The sequence below is a fragment of the Lolium perenne genome, chromosome 2, assembly GCF_019359855.2.
Source record: "Lolium perenne isolate Kyuss_39 chromosome 2, Kyuss_2.0, whole genome shotgun sequence".
NCBI classification, from domain to species: domain Eukaryota; kingdom Viridiplantae; phylum Streptophyta; class Magnoliopsida; order Poales; family Poaceae; genus Lolium; species Lolium perenne.
Window position 1 is genome coordinate 38,119,819 of NC_067245.2, and position 25,040 is coordinate 38,144,858.

General features: G+C 41.7%; 3 protein-coding genes across 3 annotated transcripts; all 3 read right to left on the reverse strand.

The window, feature by feature from the left end:
* Positions 1–368: 368 nt before the first annotated feature.
* On the reverse strand, positions 369–14,570 carry LOC127331833 (protein HUA2-LIKE 3-like). The gene is given in 13 exon segments (XM_071825983.1): positions 369–741; positions 824–880; positions 987–1,086; positions 1,315–1,461; positions 1,600–2,245; positions 2,328–2,775; positions 3,779–3,960; positions 4,049–4,161; positions 4,241–4,349; positions 4,766–5,234; positions 6,313–8,337; positions 12,170–12,246; positions 14,254–14,570. Coding segments are annotated over 11 exon segments (4,386 nt in total). The 5' UTR covers positions 14,377–14,570; the 3' UTR covers positions 369–741; positions 824–880; positions 987–1,039.
* A 710-nt stretch (positions 14,571–15,280) lies between these two features.
* LOC127331832 (rhomboid-like protein 19) lies at positions 15,281–19,171 on the reverse strand. Its single transcript, XM_051358039.1, has 8 exons — positions 18,984–19,171; positions 18,400–18,524; positions 17,537–17,597; positions 16,887–17,053; positions 16,680–16,791; positions 16,391–16,593; positions 16,128–16,256; positions 15,281–15,743 (listed from the first exon to the last, which is right to left on the reverse strand). Exons 1-8 carry the CDS (start codon positions 19,026–19,028, stop codon positions 15,644–15,646), a joined length of 942 nt encoding a protein of 313 aa, XP_051213999.1. The 5' UTR covers positions 19,029–19,171; the 3' UTR covers positions 15,281–15,643.
* A 376-nt stretch (positions 19,172–19,547) lies between these two features.
* Positions 19,548–24,822, reverse strand: LOC127331835 (BTB/POZ and MATH domain-containing protein 1). The gene is made up of 4 exons (XM_051358043.2): positions 24,214–24,822; positions 22,143–22,491; positions 21,226–21,502; positions 19,548–20,181 (listed from the first exon to the last, which is right to left on the reverse strand). Exons 1-4 carry the CDS (start codon positions 24,690–24,692, stop codon positions 20,006–20,008), a joined length of 1,281 nt encoding a protein of 426 aa, XP_051214003.1. The 5' UTR covers positions 24,693–24,822; the 3' UTR covers positions 19,548–20,005.
* Positions 24,823–25,040: the final 218 nt, after the last annotated feature.

The following is a 25,040-nucleotide window of genomic DNA, read 5'->3' on the forward strand; positions in this document are numbered from 1 at the left end:
TTCCCATGCTGCACAGTGTTAGAATTTCCTACCGATTTGCTAGTAGGGATGGGGATTTGATGCGGCCAGTAGAGATTTGGTGCATACTCATATTGTGTTGCTATACTAATGTTTTCAAAATGCTCCCATGCTTTTCACAAGGCTTTAACCTGCTGCAGATGTACAATTTAGTGGGGTGCAAGGATCAGATGGCCCAGATTTCACATTTTATGAAGATCAAACAGCTTGGGAGGCGAGTGATCGTGGGCATAGATCTCGATCAGCACTGCCCTTTTTAAAATTAAACACTCAAACGTTTATAAACTGTATTACCCAGTGTAAAAAAAACACTGGTAAAATCTAAATGTAGTCTACTCAAGAAACACATGTTGTTAATCCAGTCTTGGCATGCCCAAAAAAACATCCAAATTATGGCCATATACACTGTCAGATGATGGTTCCAGAAGGTACTTGAAATGACAGTTGGATTACAAAGGGATACCTGATTGGGGAATCAATATTGAAGAATTTCTCAGTAACACGGTAGACTGTAAGGCTAACTAAAAAAATTGATACATAACAGCTCTAGAGTACCTTCCACTTCTGCATTTGCAGAAGAATGGTGAGATACATATGTACAACTGGGGCCGTTCCATCTCTTCTTTTGCAAAGAGATTTCATGCTAAGCCCACCCACGAATGGAGACACTGGAGATCTCTTCACGGCTCACCAATGACAAGAAAGAAACCTAAACTCTATAACCTGGAAAACAATGCATGTGATGTGTAAGATAAATAGTGCCCCCAAGCAACTATAAAATCAAATGTGAAACAAAGTATTGTACCATTAAATAGTCAGAAATTATCCCTCTTCCGGTAACCATTAGTCCGTTACTGCTAATCTGCCAAGATAACAGCTTAACTGAGCATGAAAACAGGAAGGTGTAGAAAAACGATGCTGTGGACGCTGATATCATTTCACACTATAATAGAAAGTGTGAGGAGTACCGCAGATGAGGCTCAGCATGGTTTGAGTATCGAGACACAAAGCTTCTGCCTAGTCATCTATGAAATCTATCATTATTGTGTCTTCCTTGCCTCCTCCAACCTGATATGCAATGAGGTAACACATTCAGCTTGCAATGTTGCTATTACTGAAACGTTTGAATAGATGGCAAAAACAGTTTGCTTTTTTCCTTCCTCTCTTCTTTTGAGAAGCAAAAATATCTACTCTTGACAAGGCAGTTTGGAGAGCATGGAGATGTGCGAGTGCGAAGCACAGCTGAAGCGAACTGATGTGACTGGTATAAGAGCAAAGTGCAACATGAAAGCATACCTCCTTCATGGGAAATCGGTGGATCCATTGAATGTCTGGAGCCAGGAGGAAACTTCGATCTCCTAGGCGGCATTGCCCACCCGGCACAAGGACCTGGCGGATGGTCCAAGGGCCGCCCATGATCAAAATGGTCTGGATACGGGGGATCTGAACAATTGTAGAAATAGTTTGATCAGTAAGTGGATACTGACTAGAACACACTTGATCAGTATCAAAGTCGCCGATGGACCTAGCATTCAACAAATGCAAAACTTCAAATTGATGATAGCTAAACAAGGAAAATACCTGGTCCAAAATGTGGAGGAAACCCTCCTCTATCCACAGCTTCAGGGTGCATTTGTCCTCTATCATTGAAGTGATGCCCTCTATCATCATAGTGATATGGTCCATCATCGAAGTAATGTCCTCCAGCATCAAAATGATGCCCTCCATCATTGAAATGCCGCCCTCTATCGTCAAAGTGATGCCATCTATCATCAAAGTGATGTCTCCTGTCGAATGGATGGGGTCCTCTGTCATGTCCATTATACTGATATCCCTCGGGATAGGGAGAATTACAATTCCAAGGTTGTATTCTTTGATGGGGTTCGGGTGGCATATATGGGAACTGATTTGGAGGACCTGGTGGATGCGGTGGTGGTGGATGCAAATGGTATGCATTATTAGGCAGTGGTGCTGATGGTGGATGGTGAAAGTTATTTCCATGGTGCGGTACTGGGGGGCCAGAAAAATTTCCATGGGGTCCAGGAGGATGGAATTGTGCGACGGGTGGTGGAGGAGGTGGTGGAGGCAGCGGTGGCGGTGGAAGTATTTGATTTGTATGCCCTGCACATCCAGAAGTATAGGGCACCGGAGGCTGAAGCGGAACCACACAAGGATCCATGTTGCCTCGATTGTTTGGAATAGAATGAGGGTGCTGATCTTGAACATTCTGCAAAGAATCATTTCATTAGATTCACCATAAATAAATAAAAATATAGTGATCTTATTACACAAACAACGGAACTGCATACTCTTAAATTATCTGGATCGACTCGATCAGCTGCCAAATGAGATGCACCTTGAACCTGCGAACCTTGAAAGACAGGATAGGGTGGACGTGGTAGAGGTGGTGGAGATGATGGCAATGGGGGCGGAGTTGGGGGTTTGTCATCAGGTAGCGGAGGAACAGAATTGACATTTCGATTAGTTACTGTACACCTAGCATCAGTTAGATCAGGTGCAGACCTAACTTTAGCTTCAGATGATGGGGCTACATCTTCCATCTCGAGATCACCATTCACTTCTTCAAAGACAAGTCGATGCTTCGCCCCATCCACTTGAGAAGTCCCTTCTTGCTCATTAGCACCAGCAGATTCATGTTCAGGAGTAACAGCTTCAAAGCTCCTATCCTCAGAGGAGCTTCCTTCCTCATCAAGTAGTTTTGTGCCGATTAAATTTGGAAGATGGAAACCAGTATTGCTGCAAAGAGTAATCTAATCATGCAAGGATAATACTTAACATATTCTTTAGTATACAAACATAATATAGCAGAGCACTCGTCCACAGCAGCAGTTGTTACCCATATGAAATTATAGCATACCTGAGAAAAATACAAATTATTACAAAAAATTATTTGTATGTTTTGAGTCCTCTAAACACCTTAAATCCCGTACTAGTCATATACTAGCATTTGGCATTCTAAACACCATATCAACACCCTCGCATTAAACTATGTGTTTTATATTTTGTGCCCGATCTTGTGAAACTGATTTCTTCATTTCCATTTATGTTGCAGAATGTGATATACAAAGTACGTGTGCCATGTGCCCACCGTATCTAAATGCTAATCCGCAGCATCCCAGATGGTTAAAAAACAGATCACAGCAACTTGTTACAGTCAACAAAGAACAGCATCAACTATTTGTCTCCTGGTGCTTAACATCTGCCATTACATACTATTTGAACAATGTAGCCGTTTTTGGTTTTGCAAGTTTAGCTAAAGTTCAAAACTTCAAATTCACCAAGATTATCAAATTTTCTAGAAATCTTTTCTTTTTCTCAATCACGAACAGTCAGAAAGACCATCTATTCATCTTTGCAACAACGTATTGAGATTTTGGCCCTTTGCTGCTACCTGTGCACTTATAGGTAGGATGCTGCAGCGAGCTGCTTTTGACTATCCACCACTATCTAATATTCTAATCCAAAATGACACAAATTACAAGAACCACACTTGAGAGAAGGTACTTCTTTGCTATAAGCCTATAACTCTATATGCACCATGAAATCATGAACCCGTGAATGATGTTTTTTTCCTTTCAGGTACTTATAAAGAACACAAATAAAAATATCCCAAATACCCCACAAGCTAGCGATACAAAACTATGCAGTAACAGAATCAATTGACCATTATAAACAAACCTCAGCTGTACGCTCGGGAAGCGTAGATATAGTATCTCACAATGCAAAAGGAGAGCTATACCTTCCATATTCATCTACAAGCATTCCTTCATTATCCCGCAAAGGGTCATTTAAAGCTCTCTCTGTCCCTGAAGGACGACGAGAGGTTCCAAATGCTGCCTCATTAAGAGCTTCAAGCTCTTTAATATGATGACGAATGATGTATTCTGAAAGGGTTTTCCTCTCAAGCCAGAGTTTCAAAACCTAATCATCATGACACAGGCGTGTGAAAAATGGTATAACCATACTACTATATTATCTGTCCTAATTAGGGCACTGGAAAAAAACTTGCCTTCAGACATTGCCTTCGATTTTCCCATGCAAAATTTCCAGGGGGAGCTGAAGCATATAGTATTCTTGGCAGGACTGCTTGGATAAGAGAAGGGTAGGCATCGCCAACTCCACCTAGAAGATGTATGACAGTAGCTTGAAAAATTCTACACAAGAAATGCTGGGAGAAAACATGAGAAAACGATGCGAGTACCTTTCTGATTGCGACAGCATTGGATTATTGAATCAACAAGGAAGAACAGGTCCACCCTTTTATACAAATTTGATTCTTTTTCCAGGCGTTCAATGATGACATCCATTACCTAGACTCTCGAACACAGAAAAGATGCATCTATAAGAGGACGTCAACCACACTAAGTAGCAGGATGGTCATAAAAGAGTACAATCTTCTAGATGTAAGACTGAAGGCTACAAATTGGTTTGGTCAAACAATAGTGGTATTAGAATAGTACTAATGTCTAGCTTATGTCATCAAAATGCCATGCTTATCCTCATTGCATAGCACTAGCAACAAGAAAATGCCATCAGAATCAGTCTGAGTTGTAACAAATTAAAAGATGGACCACTCCTTTAAAATCTACCAACTACAACCGTTCAAGCAAGTACATGGTCATTAGCAACAACAATAAACACGGTGTGGCAGTAGGCAATACAAAGGTCCAACAAAAATATGCTTGTATATGAAAAGTGCAGACTGAAGAGTATTGCATGGTCTAACCTCTCCAGCAATGCCATGCTTAGCACAATCCAGTGCAAGACGGGTTGCACGAGCTATACATTCTTTGGTTCTTGTTAATGTACCAAGGAAATTTTCAAAGGCCCTACGTGCTGACCTGGCTTCATCATGACCTGGTAATTTGTTCAAGCTCTTCTGTTCCATGTCGTCAAAAAGAATTGTACCACTATTCTGTTGAGTATGAACCCTATCTGATGCAGACCTTATTGTATTATTATTTGAAGGTGAGCACCTGCCACCTGATCCTTCCTTAGCTGAAGGTATATTCGCCGAAGGTGAAATAACATTGGAATCTAAAAAACTGTCTATGAAAGAAGTTGGTTGAGACAATCTCCGAGCATGTGCAGCCGCAATAAGTTCTTTCATTGGCATTGAGTCCGGAGATAAACTAGTATCCTTTGGGTTCATTCTCCGGTCAGATTCTTTTAGTGACATTGCTGAAGAACCATGCCTACAAGATGAACCAATGAAACTGCTGTGAAGCCTTTCGGAGTGATCGACATAAGACTTTATAAGGTACAGATACGAAATACCAAAGATTAAAATAGCAGAACATAAGATTATTTGATCCTTTGTACAACAGTCCCAAACACCCGCAAAGATGGAGAGCATAATTTGTGTTTCACAAGTCACCTGGACTCAACAAAGACTTTTTACATCAGCGAAGAATACCTTCTTTAGCATGTACCTTAGAAATTTTGAAATGCTTGCAGATTAATGAATTATGCACATATTCACCTAGGGTAAACAAAGATTTTTATATCAGCTAAGAGTAGCTTCTTTAGCATGTTCCCTACCAATTATAAACTGCTTGCAGAAGAATGAATTACACATATATACTATATTACTAGTACAGACAAATATGTCCATTTGTGATAAGATAGGAAGACTGAACCAACAATTAATAATATCACCCATAGAGGCCAAACTGAACTTATACTTTTCACCCAATGAAGCAGCTCCAACTTATACTTTTAGACTGCCGGATACTGTTAGAACATACTCCTCCGGTTACAAACAAGTGATATTTCAGAAATCAACAGTCTCCAAACATATGTTTTACACTTAATTTCTATAGTTATATGTTTATAGGATCTAGTAAAATTACGATGTCGTCTGCACACATCCAACAACATTGCTTCATTTGACTGGATGGGGTGGTGACTGAACAAGCACCAATAGCTCAAGTTTACGGAATAATCAGCATCCATCTTTATCTGTACATTCAAATATGGATGCACTAGCTCAATTCTGCCTAGAAAGTGCACCAAACCCTCAATCTTGCTTTTGCAGCCCAAAAATATGCAGAGAAGAATGCATCCAATATATATTATTGCATTAAGAGTTCTAAGACACATTTGTAAGTGACTACATGAAATGTGCTAGGCCAGAACACATAGATACCCAAGATTATTAGAATTAGTTAATTAAGGTGAAGGTGTGTGCAATATGTCTTACCTATGTAGAAAATCGCGCTTATGTATCTAAGAAATGGAAGATTTGGTTTGACAGGAAAAATAAGGCTTACGTTTCAAAATGCTTGGGCGCCTGCAACAGACTGGCCGCATGTAACTTTAGTAACCAGCGAAGAGACACTTGTTCTATCAACCACACAGACTGTTGGTTCAGCCAAAACTGGCTCATCATGTGGCAAGGTATTGCAATCTTCATTAGCGCCTGACACAACCGTCTTTGCCGGGCCAAGTGGATAAGATGACCCATCAATATTTTTGCTAAAATCTTGACTAGAGTTGGTAATTGGATCTGCCAGCTCATTTCTACTTGCTTTCCCCGAAGGCAATTGATCAAGTTCAGATACAACAGCAGGCTCTTTCGACTCCAAGGAACAGGTTGGAGACTTTCCACAGACATCATCAACCCTATTGCAAACTTCGTCTTTTGGAAGATCATGATTGTCGCCGTTTGTAAATTCCAAAGAAACAGACAAAGGGGAGTCGTTGTTTACTATGACTGGTAGAGGGTCATACTTTTGAGAAGTTGGGGTATCTAAAGCAGTTGCACAAATTTCCGAGCTTTTAGTTGGTGCAGTTTTTGGACTTTTGAGAGGTGCATCTGCAGAGTTATTAGAAGGCGATCTTGCTATTGAAGTTGTGCTAGGCTTCAGGATAAAGTCCTTTGGCTTATTCACTTCTGGCAGATCAGTAATAGTTTCAGCTGCATTAGCAGACATAGCCTCTAAGGCACGATGTAGGCGTTTAGATGGAGGCAAAGCAGCTTCTTCATCCAATGTCAGAACCTTTGATTGACATTCTTTGTTACTGCAAGCAGTCTGAACTTCTCCTGACGCCAGAGACAGGTCTACTTTGGGTGAAGGATCTAAGCTAGGAGGAACCTTGTCAGCTGAATGATCCTTTCCTGATGCCAGAGATATATCTACTTCAGGTGAAGGATCTATGCCAGGGGGGGCCTCGTCAGCTGGATAATCCTTTCCCGCTACTGAAGAAAGGTCTTGATGATAACATTGATCTACAGGCATGGCCAACTCTGTTTTGTTATCAGAAATATCAGGCTCGTCAACAATGGAGTCCTCCAGCTGGGGTCTTCCCATCCTAACCCGTGCCCTTTTTACTAGTGGCAAGTGGTCATCTCCATCTGACTTATTGACTTCATTCCCTGAATTGGGAGAATCTGGTGTGTTTCCACTTGACTTAGGCTGCAATTCTTCATCCATATGTGGTACCATACTAATTACAGAATTATTAATATCATTTGTGTCTGGCTTTCGCTTTCTTTTAAATGTAACTGTTGTGCTTGTGGGAATATCTTGCACTTCATTCAGATTATCTTCTCTATCCATGACAGTTTGACATACTTCAACATTGAGGGTGTTTTCTACATTTGCAGAACTCGAGTTTTTCTCATCATTACCATTCCCTGAGGTTCCAGATTGACTTGAGGTGCCTTGACTGCAACTGAACAGCATAACACCCTTCTTAGCTGAAAGAAAATCCGAGTTGGATTTGGCATCGCCTATAAATTTATGTCGAGAAGAGCCTTCCTGCTTATCCTCAAGGATCATGTCAACAGAAGGCAGATTGGGACCATTCAGCCCACAAGAATCCCGGGTCCTATGATCAGCACCTAATGAACTTCTTGGCCTCCGTGCTGATGCAAGATTACCATGAGTAAAAGAATCTAGTTGCTGAGCATTATTTTGTCTCCTCTTTGAAAATGAACTAGTAGGCTCATCAGGTGCAGAGTTCACAACACAGTGTTCACTCTCCAATGCAGCAATATTAGACCCAGGAGTACTGGCCATGCTGTGATCCATGGGAGAGGCAGGGTTGCCATCAAGCTTGTTGTCATTGGCCAAATCAGAACCGTCTTCAGGACCTCCAGTGTCCAAATTGCTGCTATTTTTGGCAGGGCCCAAACCACTGTTATCATTGTCCTCTTTCTTCATAGAATCAAAAATTTCTACTATTTCCTTCACTGCTCGGACAAAATCTGCTCCTTTCCCATGTCGTTTAACAAGTAGAGATTTCTTTTTCTCTTCAGTGAACGCCTCAAGGTCAGCATAATTGCAGAAAGCACTACAAAATTAGGAACTAATGTCAGATACAAACATTCAAAAATCTGGATTGATAATAGTCGAGTAAAAAAATAAAATGTGTAAACATGATAGCCATCAAGAGTGCAACTGCTGTGAGATAGAAGCATCTCCGGCTGAGGCTGTTCATTTTAACCATTCCTAACATTGTATAATTAGATTTTAAGATGGCCATGGATGGGTCTGTGGTCTAGTGGTGGGAGAGAAGGTGTTTGATGCATGCATATGTGTGTGTATGAGTGGTGTGATAGAAAATATATATGATGATTCCTCCCCTTACGGAGGTACCATGCTACCTACGGACAGAAAGACAATCATAAGGTAATGTAAAATGAGACAACATTGACAAATTTGTGGTATGGCTGTATGGTAGATGCATCTTGTAACAATCTTTGAATTTTTGTATGCCTTCTTGGTGGTGGTTCCATGCGTGAAAACGGGAGGAAGGACTGAATATCCCCTCAGTGTGGTGTGTGAGTTGCCTGTGTCCGACTTGCCAACTTGTACTCGACAGAAAAGCTTTTTCGTTTTTACATGGTGGAGCAAGTGTGACCATGACTTGTTTATATATACAAAAACAAACCTCAAACAAAGCCAACATGTTTCTAATATGTCCGGTTTATTTCCAAGAGAAGATTCTACACCATTAAAGTTTCATCACAATGACTAATACACAAAGTCTAGAATGGAAGCTGTTATCAACATAGGAAGTTGTATTGATCTGAAGTATAAGAAATTGACATTCCAATCTTTTTGTCATGCCCCAAAAGCAGTAACTTTTGATAATGAGTGTGTACTATACTTCATGCTATGGGACAAACCATGCCAGCACCAACTAATTCCAAAATAGGAAAACCCAACAGAATTCGAAGTGCATTAGGAAAACCCAACAGAACTCAAACCATGTCTAGCATTGAGGACATTCAAAAAAGAACACGGATGCTTAACTTTCATTGCTGTCAAGTTGTTTACTATAAAGATCGCATCACAGAGCTATTTATCATTTTCGACACTTTTTACGACGGCAAATTATCATTACAGCCTCTCTAGAAAGTTCATGTGTTCTTAGTATTTCGTCCAAAACTATGCATCTATTAAAAAATTGTACGCACTAAGTACTTGTTCAGAGGTATCATCCCTGATTTTTAATTGAATTGCACTTTACTGATTCTAACCTGCCCGTTAACTAGTTAGACATACTAAGATTGTGTGATGATTGAAGAGAGGATTTATTAAGAAAAGACAAATAGGTAGAGAATTGAAATTACAACTAAGCTTGAGGGCTAAGGTAAATATTAGGGGCCATCCAAGGGAACTCCTAACAATTTAGACTGAAAAGAATCATAAGCGATGATAGTATGCTGTCCTTATCTTAAATACGTTTCCTAGATTTGCCCTACTGTGCCCACAGCATATTGCTGAATCCAGAATAGTATCTATAATAACTAAATAGTTCATCCCCACTAACTATTTCTCTCAACATGCAGCCTATCCACCTCAGCAAACTGCCATGTCAGCAAATTATTCTATGTTTTGTTTAGATTTTTATTTGATAATCAACAAATACAAGTAAATAAACCGTCTAACTACCATGCGTGGGCGCCTTCACATATTCCCTTCCCACTTATCTTGCCATTTATTCTACTCATGTGCAACTCTCCCTATTCTCTCCCGGTTCATGTCCCACTCCTCCTATTTCACCAATCATCTCTTACTTCCTGTCTCTTCCAATCCTCACAATTTTAAGTCTATGCCAAGAGGAGTACTTCTAGGGGCCTAGCCCTGTACCCCAATGTATCATGGTCTCATGCAAGGAATGATCTGTTGTTGCTGCTACTCTCTCTGTCTCGCTTTAGAGTATTTGGAATGATCTGTAGCTGCTGCTGCTCACTCTATCTCTCTCTCTCTCTCTGGATTATTTGGAATTATGATTATTCATAATGGAACACCGACATATGCGAGGAATGATCTGTTGCTGTACACCTTTCTTGCAGATCTAATTTTTGCTATCGAATACGTTTCTTTCGTACTACTACTAACAATCCCCTTCTCTTGCTTAATTATTTAGTTTTGGTTTTCTGTGCCTCAACGGGTCAAACCGCAGGGATTCTCCATGTAAGCATGCACCCCGTATGCACCACATCTTGCCTTGCAGTTGCAGCCTGATCAAGTTCACCTCGAAATGTTACAACCTCCTATGGAAGGATATTTCTCAAAGATTTTGTTAGTTATATGTGCTTTTATTTGTGAAGATTAGTGATTTTTCAAACTGACGCCAAGGATAATAAAATACTACACTGCAGGAAAATCAGATGTTGCATAAGTGGGTGGAAGGTTCTTTTCAATTCATGACTAAAGTGAACGCAGGATCCCATGGTCATATTATTTCCCATTGCTATCCCCTGATATTTATTTCTCAAGGTATTTTCCAAGATACACCTATACTTTTTCCAAGAGTGTCAAGGCCAATCGAAGTTCATAATTGGTAACTCATTTTCAGTTACCGTAACCTACAGTTCCAGCGGTAGCTGATTCTAATTTCTAATCCATGCTTTCTTCTGAATACGGATGATACAAATATCCAAGTCAGAAATTCTACAGGAAAGGCAGAACCCGCAACCATAATTCCTACATCACACTTCTGCTGCAACTTTAAGAGATAAATAAACATCTATTGTCGATGATTAATTCAGATGTTTGTCTTACTCTCGGTGGCTCAACGCCCAGATTTCAGGTATGTTTTGACTCTGTTATCGATTCTGAGTCTTACATAATTATGTGTGATACTGCAAAAGCAACAATATAATTTGAAAGCAAAAGTAATTATATTTCTGTTCTTATGAAGCACGTATACATTTCTAGGGTGCATAAAAAGGAGACAACTGTGGGCCACTGGAAAAAACGTTGTGAGCTAATATACATGTATCATTACAATATGCGGATGAACATAGTATTGCAATATTTACATACGTGAACTCGTAGGATATGTTTGTGATTTCAATTTGTTTGCTCGAAAAAGCACTAGCCCGAAAGCAATTCCCAATTTACTTTTTAATTTTGACGTCACTAACTCTGCAAGATTCAACACTTAGGTACAAGTGAATATATAAATACCTTTTTGGTGTCGGTCTAATCCAAAAGAGGATACGAGTGCTTGAATATGTCATATTAGTGCCAGGTCTTTTTTCGAACAATGTTAGTGCAAAGTCTTTTACCTAAACGTATTTGTTCAACAATTCCAATGTAAGCATCAATATGATCTATTATATATATTAATTGATGTCATATTAATTTGCTTCAAGCAATTCTTTGAAACTGTTTATAACATGAAGGATGCTTGAAGTCCCGCCGCATCGCGTGGGGTATCATCTAGTGTGCATAGTTCTCAACTAGAACAAGCTTTTGATTAGGTCAAAATCACATAAATTAAGAGCAAACACCTTGAGTGCACCAAAAGCCAAAACCCAATCTCGTGCAGTCATTGTAACAACTAACAAGAACAATATATGTACACTTGCACAAATAACAAAGCCATGTATGGCCTGCATGCAAATACAAAAAAGGTAACACTGGTGTGCTCTATATGTTCATCATCACAATAGAAAATACAATAGATTGCCGAAGTAAAAGTATATACCATGTCTCCTCGCATCTCATGTAACAATAGGGCAGACTAACTATTGTAAAATATCCAACAACTAATGTGAGAAACTATTTAATAGTTTCACACAAGCAAATGGTGCATATAGCAAAAGTGTGCATCAACCAGAAACTGCAAATTAAAAAAACAGTCTTAAGTACAAAATAGAACTTACATCTCTTTAGTTCCATAAAAGCAGACCAGCAACTTCTTTTTCATTGGAGAATGCCCCCATTCCTGCGGCTCAGTTATCTGTAACAGTACGGACATCCGTAAATCAAGTGTTCATGGTGAAGCCTGTAATCTTTCAGTTTCAGTTCAAACAAATATCACTGCACTAAACCGCAGCATTTCACACAGACAGCTAGCCATGAAACGGATCAGGTATAAATGGAAAATGGAAAGCCTTAACAGCATAGCGATATTCGCAATAAGTGTACGGGGAAAGAACTACTCTCCCAGAAATAGCGAAAAGCAACTGCAGGATCTGTGAACTTTCTCATTAACAAGAGGCCATAAAAAAGCTAAACCCGGGCAAGTGTTAACAATCCATATTAACAGGAAGGCTGGCTAAAACAACACCAAGCACGTACAGAACTGTTGTGGAGAATTCAGTAGTCATATGGGGAAATGCTTAATAGCTGAAGCGACGAAAAAACAAGGAGTTATCTGCCAAATAAGGTACATGAGCATCTGAAAGCAAAAAATTACGACAGCAGGTAAACGTTAGAGTTAGCAAAGGGTAAGAAGGATATTTTCTACGTATTAACCCTTAAAATCTTCAAATGACCAGCAAAAGCAAGAAAACCAAAAAAGGAATACCGAAAGAAAAGGAGACATCGCCACCAAGTGAAATTCATATTGTGAAAAAGACCTCAATGCCAGTGTGCCCAAACTAAAAATATATATATATATGCACGTGTGTTTAATTTGATAAGAGATCGTGATATCACAGATTATGCTTAACCTCTCATGCATCATGAGATTTTCTGTTCCCCTAACTAAAACAAGGTGTGCAGCATGGCAAGACCACTATCCAACCTCATTCGCTAATCCGAGGAAACCTAATTTGATGGTCCATTCTCCGGGCAATACAGTGCCCATTTTCGACAGTCCCACATGTGCATATGCACCCATCTAATCCCTTAACAAGTATATTATAGTATTATATATACTCCAGCTGCAGCTCCACAACTCAGTGTAGAGTTCCATTGTGGGACTATCTGGCATTCACTACTCCACATGGGCCGCCGATTGCCAAACATCAAGGAGCTAAATCGCGCTATGGAAAACTTGAACATAGACAACAAGAACAGTGCAAGATTGTGGCACCGTCTAAGGATCTCCCAACTGCCTTTACACTATATTATGATGGTCAGGACAGAACACATAAACAACCGCTACCAAATTTTCATGGACATGTATAACCATTACATACAGCTGCAGAGGAAGCCAATTCAAGGATATAAACTGGATAGGTACCTAACGGCATAAATTATCAGATAAGCATTTGAGACAATATATAGTTAATCTATGATATCTCAAAGCTGACGCGTAACTTCACTGCCCTGTTCCATCTGCGTAAACATCATAATAACTGGAAGTGCATGACAGGTTATCATTTACTAGGTACAACTTAATCTCAGAGAAGATGGTGTTCGCCTTCAACCAGCCAGGTTTATCACCATCTTCCACCGAACTATATAGCTACCAATGCAAACCCACCTTCAAAAAGAAATCTTATGAGTGTGAAGCGCCGAGATTTGTCCCAAAAGGATTATCATCTATCCACCGCACCATCAGTACCAAAACAAAAACCAACGAAGCTGAGCTACCTGACCCTGAACAGATTAAAACTCTATGGAGCCCCAATTGCCAAAAGGGTGAGATCTGAACTATAATCGTCCACTAAACCTCGCTAGAAGCAAGATTCTAGAAATACATGAGCTTGCGGCACGAGATCCTAGTTCAGTGCATTGATTTAGCAGGAACCTTAATAAAAAAAATCGCGGACCGAGCTACCAGCAACTACCTCCACGGTTCTCAGAACCCTAAACTACCGCCAAATAGCGCAGATCAATACCAAATCAGAGCAAACAGCTACCTAAACACCTCATTCGTTACTGTGAATCATCTGCGGGGGTAAAAGAACTACTACTTTTGAACGAAACCCTAAACAAGCTCCCCGAACTGAGAGCACGAACAGTGGAACCCTAAGCCACCAAAGCGCTAGAAGGAGGCCCAGATCAGAGAGCTCACCATGGCCGGCCACGCCGGGTAGCCCTTGAGCTTGGCGAGCACGAGGTCGCCCACCTTCCACTGCGCGGCGGCGGCGGCGGCCGCCGCCGCCGACGACGTGCGCTTCTTCCGGGTCGGCGCCATCGCCGACGCCGCCCAAGTCCGGCGGTCAGGAGGAGGGGGGCCCTGCGGCGGCTAGCGGGCGAGGCGGCGGCGCTGCCGCCGGGTGCTGGGGCGTGCGGCGGCGGACAGGCGGCCGGGGTTCGTGGAGGCGGCGGCGGGGAGGGGGGCAGGAGGCATGGAGCGCCGGAGTGGGGATGGGGGAGGCGGCTTCCAGATTTTTCTCTCTTTAATTTGATTTGTTTTCTTTTCTTTTAATCTCTTTTCTTTGCTCCGGTTTCGTGTTTCTGGGGGGAAGGAGAGCTAGGGTAGTGGGCCTGGGCTTACTAGGCCTCTTTGGGCTTATGGAAAGAGGCCGGCAAGTTTTGCCAGATCTGGGAAGTATCTCAAGTTGTAGAAAGTGGAAATAGTTTTTTCCTAGAAAAGTTAAGTTCAATTAGAAAATCTATTTTTGTTCTCCAACTAAAATACGCACAAGCGATTTTGGAATGCAGTTTTATACATGTCACCACGTGCACATACAGATACAAATCTTACCCGCAGATCTCATTTCTTACACTCAACTTGACCACGTCCATGGTAAATTCAGGATCTCACCAAATTCCTACACGTGTGTTCTTTTAGTAATGCTAGTTTGATATGTGCCGGGCACGATGATTCAAACGGGTGTTGGTGAACCGTGGCAGCAACTACTACAACACCCATAGTTTTATGGAAGGTTGTTCACACATAGTAAACTTCCTTCTTTGCTTCATTCACACCGTACGATGCACAACATCGTGTCCTTCTATGTTTGGTGCGTGCACACCTGGGAACATTAACCAATCATCACTGCAAGTTTTATTCACAGATCAACATCGCAATACTCAGATCATCATTATCAGCGTACTCATGACAATCATGAGCAAGAACAAAAAAAACAAACAGATTACCAAACAAACCAATGCGCTAACTCATTCCTTCTCATGTGAACTCCTCTGGACCTCAAAATATGTAACACGAAAACTCTCACACATGCACCTAAATTGTCCCATCATGCAGTCCTTTCACAGTTCACTAGGGTTCCCTAAATCGGTACATCACACATTCCCACATCACCATCTGTCCAAGAAGCATCTACAGACGATATAGCCAGGGAATAAAACGCAAAAGGAAGCATTCGGGGTGAGGATGGGGCTGCTGAAAGAGTACACGGGAGAGATCGTCGAATCAAGGATGCTCCCTCTGTCCTCCAGAAAACATCACTTGGGTAACAGAATTCACAAGATGCACTAGTCGTTTCAGACAAGGATCAAACTTTGTCAGATGCATCGCTTGATGTGCTCTCCGTGCTCCTGACCGCAGCAAGCTTCTCAGCCAATCTTTGCTCCAGTGCTCTTTGGCCCCTTTCCCTGCGTGAGGTCAACACAGCCAAGTGAGACTGAGCATACGAGCACAGATGCATGGGAGCTGCATGTATATTTAACTGCATATGTCTTGCAGAAAACCAGAAGAACCAAACACAGCTACTAGTTACTGAACCATAATACCCAAAACTAAGAGAAACATTGGAATCGAGAAAAATGGAATAATAGCTCGAACATAGACTCCACAAGCTCACAAACTGCCATGAAGTATAAAGCTATTCTCAAGGAGGGACAGTCTCAGAACATAAATCAAGAATTCATTTGAGCATTCCCCATGTGTGATAATTATCAAGGGTTGTATCTGTACTAAGTTTTGTGAGCAAGGATAAAAAATCTATGCACTACTTAAGACAAGTCACAATAACTAACCTCCGCCTGTTTGCCTCAGTAGAATCTGTCAATGGTGAGGTTTCCAACGTCTGACCCCTAGAGTCAGCCCTATCAGATCTTCCACAAAGAAGCCTATGGAATATTGAGGCTATTGGATCCAGAACAGGTCTGCAAATTTTAATAAATTAGTCCAAATATAAAGGCTATTGAGTCCAGAATTTGGCTGTGTTGCATAAGTTTGTCTCATGTATGTTGGTAAATTAAGATCTTATTATACTATAATAAAGGGAAAGATGTACTACCTTAGAAATCCAGGGAAGAAACTTGAGAAAGAGAACTCATCACTTGGGTCTCCTTTCAGGCCTGTCTCTAGCCTCTTTTGGAAGTAACGCAGGTAAATCCAACTCATATAAATCCCAAACAATATAACTGGTAGGGAAGATACCAATTCATTCACGAAGAAGCTTACAACAACTGAGATCAGTGCAATAAGTGATGGAATCCACTGAGTAGGTACAAAAATAAACATGTCAGTTTAAACACACAAAAACATCAAACTGAGTTATTCAATTAACAGTATCAGATAGAAACCTTTCCCTTGATCTTCAGCACAAAAAGATTAAGCTCCTGATCTGGCATAAGTTGTTTGATGCCCACCAGCAATCCTGACAGGACTCCATAAAATCCAGAAAGAGGAGTATAGCTGAGAAATCAAACATTAAGAAACTCATTAACTTACCCAAGACGAAGCATCAAAATAGATGTGCTAGCGCCCTTTTGGAGAAATACAATACTTACAGGTAGGTCTCTTGTTGTGTTACATAGTACAAAGCAATAGCAGTTACGAAGACACACATTGAAGTTGAGAAGTTCACAATAAACACGAACTTTGATAACTCCTTTGTGCCCCATAAAGGCTCTAACAACTTCCCAAATAAAAGAAGACCAATTATGCTGATAATAACCTGGAAGAACATTACCCATGTGAGTTGAGGTGCCCAATTAAATAGGCATGGTATTAAGTCTAAGATAGAATAGTGTACTCGAAAACTAGGGATCAAGGAAGGCGAATCTTCAAATATGATACTCCATACTAAATTTAATTTAACATATAAACAGCAAAAATGAACCAGCTGATGGCATGGTCCAGGGGAAACAAAGATAAGGAGATTACTATCACTCCTTAACAAGCTTAAAAGGATCACAAAGTTAAGGCTCATATGTAGAAAGTCTTTGGAGAAAGTACTATAGATAGCTCATTGCACACTTCTTAACATGTAAAGTCACTTAGTTGCTACAGTTCTTACTTTAATTTCAAGGAGATTTAGATCGAGTAGTATTCCATAAAATTAAATAGAATAAACAAGCGGGGTGCAAGGATAATCCTGAGGCTGACAAAAAAAAACACAACTCGGTGCCCTTGAAAAATGATGTGAGGAAGAACTTACCCCTGGAATTGTTTGCTCAACATAACCAGCAGTAATCAGGTTCCATGCAAAAGGAATTGTCCTACAGAAAAGTAGGTAAGTTAAAGAATTTCAAATAAAACAGAACCATGAATTTTTGTATGAGATATGTTCATTTTATACAGGGTTAGATCACAAAGGCATATTTAATTTAATAGTCATTGACTTCTTAAGAAAATTTATTGGTAAATTCATTTCGAAGCAAGTGAGACAAATAGCATTAATTTTATGTGCAGCTTATGTAATACTGAATACAGTGATACAATCAGGTGGTTAGACAATAAAATGACTTCATTACTCACTACTCCCTCCATTCCTAAATAATTAAAGTTCTAGGTTTGTCCTAAAGTCAAACAACTTCAAGTTTGACCGAGTTTATAGGAAAATATATCAACATCTATGACACCAATTTAGTTTTCTTAGATTTATCATACAATATATTTTCGTACTTTACAGATTGGGCATTCTAGATACTGATATGTTTTCTTACATCCAGTCAAACCTAGCACAAAAGTAAAATTGTGTTTAAAACTAGCACCAGAATGGGCATTCGGACAAGCTGCATTAGTTCTATATACCAGTCAGTGCAAGCCTACTAGGGTACTAGCACATCGCTATAGGGAAGAAACATTTCTCCTTGGAAGGCATATATTTCCTTGCCAACTAAAAACTCTGAACTGATGTTGCTGAAAATAGACAGACTGTTAGCTAAAGGAGCTGTTATGCAGTAAATTAAGTCAGGATCCACTTCACCTTAACAATTAACAACTAATTCCGTCATTACTCGGGTCTATCACTAAAGTCTCTCGGCACATAATTAATGCAACAAAGATATCCTCTGCTACCTTGCTGGAATAAGCGCGAGATAATCGAGGGCTGACGGGAAGAGCTGGACCAAGAGGTGCACGAGGAACAGTATGACAGCGAGGCCCTTGCACAGCTTGGTGTACCCTCTGAAGAAGCTCGCACCCTGCATTTTGAGAAACGCGGCATCTGTCAGCGAACCCTCGAGATGTGCAGGAACATGTGTTCCCACATGTAATTCATGTATGTGCTAGGCAGCATCCGAGGCTTCGGAGAGAACGGAGAGCCAGTGAAATAAAAAAGGATTAGATCATCCAGTTCTGGAACCACGGCGAGATCCGCGCACTTCGTCGCTGGAAAAGCAACCAACTAAACAAGCGAAGCGCGTCATAGGCTCGACAAAGCATCGTCGCACAGAATTCCGCGACCAGCCTTCGCCGCGGCGGCCTCTCCGGTGGACCGGGAACAACGCGACGGGAGCGTCGGTGGTTACCGAAACGCGCACGGTGCCACACGGCACAAGCGGCGCCAGAATAGAAGGATCTAGAAGAGTCCGGCACAGGGACGCATTTGCCCCACTAGATCTAGAGAGAGGAGGAGGAGGCAAGGGACGGGCGGCACATACCCCGGAGGGAAGCGTCGGCGGCGGAGCGGAGGCGCTGTTCATCATGGTGGCGGCCGCCGCCCGACGAGATCCGCCGATCCGGAGCGCGCTGCCGCTGCAGTGCCGGCGCAGTGAAGAGAGGGGAGAGGTGGAGCCTGGAGCAAGCAAAGACTGTTTGTTGGGTTTGGAATCGCTGGGTCGGTTGGCTTCCGTGATGAACGGTTCGAGCTCTCTTGCCTTTTCCTGCCGCCTCTCGACAACATGGCTTGGATCGAACTTGGAACGCAAAATTCCCCAGAAATTCCAGATAATCTCACAGAAACTGTAGTGAGATTTCAAATTCCAGATAATCTCGCAGAAATTGTTGTGAGATTTCAAATTCCAGGTACTCTCGCAGAAATTGTATAGTGAGATTTCGCCTGGCACAGCTCATTATTCTATGAAACGCAGATGCATCCATTATACTGCAACTTCGCACCAGTTAAATTGAAGGTTGGACAGTGTGTACTTGTGTTAATTGCTCACATTGCACATGCCACAACAACATACACCAATTGCAAAGTGTTGAGATTCACAAGGTCAAAGGAAAAGCAACTTTAAATCCATGCGTGATTGAACAGATAGATCTCATTTGATTACATGATTTCAATTGAATACAAGTCATACAGACAACTATCGACAAAGCTGACCTAGCACAAATCAAATTATGTGAACACATATCCCTGCGCACGTTATTTCCTCCACTCGATCAAACCTTGTACCAGTCAGTAATCCTTCGCCGCGCCACCTGTGTGCACTTATGACCACAGGCTGCAAAGCAATGGTGCTCCGCAGCAATGCAATTTTACACTAGTAGTCAGTAGGATATATATCAGCAACACAGCACACTCCAGAGTAACGGGGCTACCGAAGTGAGATGAAGACTGGAGTCACAACACAAACACTGGAACACAACTACAACATGCTGATATGGCAGTGGAAAAGCGCCGCTTTACACAGTTACGTATGGAACTCCTGCCATGCTGATCCAGCGAGCCATTTTATTAGATTCTTGGTTTCACACGTCTTCCATTTGCATCGCCGCCATCCAGGACTTCATTTGAATATAAGCAAGGGCTCACCGTGTGCTCTCCTACCTTGGCCACATACTCAAGGAGCTCAGTCAGAAGGGATGGGCAGCTTTGCTGCAAATAATCGAATCCATCGGTTTGCATGACGGCTGCAAAAAAAAGGACACAGTGAACAAAAGTTGACATATTAAGATTTAGGAGTAAATCTATTATGACATATCACATAGATGCTACATGCATCCAATAAAAGGATATCAGTGCATACGATGCTCTTAAAGAATAAAGAAAACACCCGAAGCTTCGTTAGTGAAGGCATGCTCTGCAAGGTCAAGAGGGTACAACTAAAATACTCCCTTCGTCCATAAAAGGATGTCGAAAATTTGTCTAAATCCAGCACCAAGCTTACAACGTCTTTTTATGGACAGAGTCAGTATTAGACATCATAACAAAGGATTCATGGCACAGGCAGTGAAAAGAACTACCAAACATGCAATCAAGAGAGCAGCAGCACAGAGTTTATATAGCCAGAATTGTTCCCAAATTAATATTTTTAGGTATACTGGAAGAACCTGATTAGATGATTTTCTTAATGCAAGTCGTGTTCAAATACAAGACTACTACTGTACAAAACCTGGAACAACCATAAAGGCACAACCTCATAGTAAACTAGAAAACTACCAATGAGCAAATGTAGGCTACTCATGTCAAACGTTAATTAACCACAACCTCCTATGGTCCTAAGCACATTTGTTTGTATCACACAACATTCCACCACTTGGAGAAGCTTTAAATCAAAGCAATGTAGAAACATGCAAGTGTTCATGCAGTAATATATGCCTGAGTGGGCACTGAATCAGATAAGGCCTCATCCCATCGTTTGCATAAGCATCTCCAATAAATTATTACCTCCGTTCCAAAATATAAGCCTTTTTGAAAGTTAGGCTTATATTTTGGAATGGAGGTAATAATTAGTATGACAGCAATGTTCCAGCGTAAATGAATAGCTTATCACTACATACCTCCATCCATAAAAGGATGTCAGAGATTTTTCTAAATTCAAACGTATCTATCCAAATTTAGATAAGTTCGCGACATCCTTTTATGGACGGAGGGCCGGAGGGGGTACTAGTATTTACAGACATAAGCTAAATAAATTAGTCACAAGAAAATCCATATTGGATATCACCACTTACCTTTCAAATTCTCAGGCAAAGCCACAAATTTTAAGCAAACAGTTTTTAGTTGATAACAGTGGTGCTGTTCCGCCAGCGCCAATGTGTTTGCGACCGTGTTTATTGCAACATCTTCGCATAGCTTGAGTTCAGAGAGCAATTTTAGTCTCTCCAAAGCATAACGATCCGCAGCTGCAAGCAAGTGCTGGGCCATCAAAGTGGACACCCAAGTTGTATTAAGACCAGTAAGCTCTTCTATGTCAGGCAACTCATCCCAGTACATAAAATGAAGCAATGCCTGGAAAATGTAGTACAAGGCATACCCAGTCAGCTCAAAGAAAAAAGAGAAGGTAAAAAGGGCAAGGAAACTAAATAAGCATATTTCTGCAGAGCTAAAAGAACGCAGATGTTAATAAGAACACAAATGACCAAGTGAAAACTGGATGAACTAGAACTACAATGGAAAATACAGCCCTTAGATGAAAACTAGTATGGTTGCAAGCAGCATATTGCCTCAAAATCTCAAATACATTAGCCTTAAAAGATGGATGCAGAAACAATATAAGAAAACAGCACATCAACAGCGTGTTACGCTTTACTTGGGTTCAACAGGTACTCATATATCATTAAAATGGGCAAGACCATCTGAAAATTATATCACTTTGCAGTTACACCAACCACTCTCATTTTATTTCAGTATTATTGTACTTTACCATAGTAACATTCCCCGCTGCACCCAACTGAATTTGTGTTCCAACAATGTTGCTTTATAGAAAAGTAAATTCCTTGTATCCACCTCGGTGATGCAACGTAGAAAAATGCTAGCGAGGAAAAAGTATGAAGACATTGGTGGCAGCAACAGACTATTGTGGTAACGAACTAGATGGGAACATGCAAAATTGAAGTTGAGCAAAATGAAACAAAATAAAAAGATTCACCTTGAAGACAGGAGCCTCCACGTCTTCGATTGTTATGCACCTCATGTTCTTATCTTTCATGGGCCCAAAAAGCTGGGCCCTAAAAACTGGTGATCGGGCTGCAAGTACCACCTTGTGAGCAGGAAACATCTCCCCATCGACATCAAATGTGATGTCAGTTTTCTTCCCACTAGTCAGCAGATGCCCAATATGCTGAGACATGTTTGACTTTGGCACTGGTATCCTGTATATCTTTGGTCCTTCAGTGTGTGATTGAACAACACCAACGGTGCAGTTCACTAAAAGGCAATCATCTTTCAGATAATCTGATGTTTCCAGGCCAGATCGTTTGAAGAAACGTTTGTAACCCCTGCAAGGTGCGCAGAAAGGTCAGTTATTCGTGAAGTTGCAGTACTTACTGTGCAGCAACATAATCATGGTTTCAATGCATACAGTGCCATGTTTACATGAACCAATTGCTTTATAACGTGTTGTACCAAAATACATAGCATCTTGAAAAGAACTACACATGATCAACTACTAGTTACAAAGAAACTACAATCACATCCAAGAAGAAACCACCACATTATCCTAGATGGTCAAACTTTACAACTTTTAAGGAACACACAATCAACACAACGCCATCCAAGATCAATCAGGAAAAACCCAATCCTCGCTGGCAACTGGCTGGCGTTGTTGCGGACCACTCAAAAAATTGAGTACACAATTTCAATTTCTTATTACTAAGAATTAAAAATAAAGTAACATGCACTCGTGGAAAATAAGAGATGTCTCAACTCTATTTATCGAAATTCTTGTTTTAAATATATGCCTACCAAAACAAGCAATTTACATTGCCATGGCAATGTCTGCAGAATACCTACCTAGCACACTTTTTTAGCATCAGTAGTGAGCGGAAAATAACATTGTTATATATGCCTCTGTCTATATATTGGCATTTAGTTTGTGTGTTGAAAAGGTACATTTTCACTCTACCTCCATAACTGCTACTGTAAGTACATGGTATCATATCAAAGTATCATTGCTTTTGAGAATAGATACATGTATCTCGTATCAGGGTAACGTAGCATACAATAAATCTGAACACACAAAGAATAACGGGAATTTACATAAACACTCCGGAGCAATATAAGCAAATGCTCAATCCACATTCCAAATCTAAACAACAAAAGGGGATATGTGAATCAACATATGTGGATCTGGAAAGGAAGCGAAAGGGAACTGACATGATCAAATTTTGCTGTCAACACTAATGGTGGAAGAACGGCAGGTGATATCAACCCTGGTCTGCTCAAAACTTGGTCCATGGTTATCTAATCAACAAATATAACCCAATCGGTAGCAAAACGTCTGTAGACCGGCCATGCCTACAACAGATAACCATGCTACCTAGACAGACTTACTTACCTACAAACTAAAAAAGCGTCCTGGTGCAGAATTGCAGCTTGATAATTTTGATGATCAAACCTAAAACATGGTAGCAAGTAGCGCCAATAAATGGACACTCAGAGAACCATCATCATGCATAAAAAAATGGAGAGCATAAACAGACATGCAAAGCACCTACATAGATAAGTCGTTGCATAGTGAAAAAGATGAACGGCATACACTAGGCCTCTACAGGAACGAACCAAGCCATCTGATCAACACAAACAGAGATACACTGGAACAGAAGCTCGGGGGCAGCAGTAGCAATAGCATGTAGCGCATCACGCGGTCTCGGACACCTAGTAGTACTTATGCAGTAATACAATTCCGCTTTAATGCATTATTATTACTAGGAAAACCCAAAGCACAACTGTGTCCACTCGAACCTAAAAAGGCCTCAGTCTGCATACAAATCTCTCAAAAGTTCTCAGAGTAATAACTGACACCAACTAACCTAGTAGCATGTACTTTTAACATATATATATCAGCAACTCCTACTCAGAGAAATAATGGTAAATATTAGTCGTCATTCCAACTATACTGAAGAATAACAGGAACTCTGCTAGCAACAGAAAACAAGTGCATATTGTACTCGTATAACCCAAATATTATAGCACAAAAAAAAAGGCAAAAGTAGACTTACCACATGCTTCCGCGGTACTTTAGCGTGTAGGGCCCTCCCTCGAGCGACCTCCCAAAGTGCGTGTGCACCTTGTCCTGGCCCTTGCCGCTCTGGTCGACGAGCGTGAGCTCGAAGAGCGCGCGCACGTCGGTGCCCTCGGACGCGAGCGCGATGAAGAGCGAGACGTAGGCGGCGCCGTCCTCGGCGCTCTTGCCGTCGGGGTAGAAGTAGATGGCCCACTCGAAGCCGCCGACGGTGAAGGACTCGGAGGCGATGTACTTGCCGACGCCGATCCCCTTGGCCAGCGAGTAGCCCGCGATCTTGAAGTGGTGCGAGCCGTTGACGGTCTTGGTGACGGAGGTGGAGGCCGTCTCGGAGGGGGGTGGGTTAGAGGACGGGGTGGGGTGTGGTGGGGCGGAGATCGGCGGGTAGGGCCGGCCCGCTGCGGTGGAGGGGGTGGCGGTGGAGGGGCCGCCGCGGCTGGTTCGGCCGGTTCCCATCGGGAGGGGTATGGGGGGGAGGGGATCCGGCGAGGATCGGGCAGATCGGGGCGGGGGGCGCCGGATTCCGGTGGGGCGGGCGGCGGATTCCGGCGATTTGGGGGAGCGGATGACGGAGAGGGAGGAGGTGGTGGTCGTGTTTGGCTTTGGGTTGTGGTGGTCTTGGTTGGGGTTGGGTTGGGTGGGCGATAATAAATGGGGAGGGGGGCAGTCGGTCAGAGGTGTCAGACTGCCAGGCCAGGGGTACCTTGCCTTGCCTTGTGGGACTTTGCCTACTCGGCTGGTGGTCCCGCGCCGAGCCGCCTGGCTGGGATGCGCGAAGAACTTTTCGTGGGCCCGTGGCGTCGG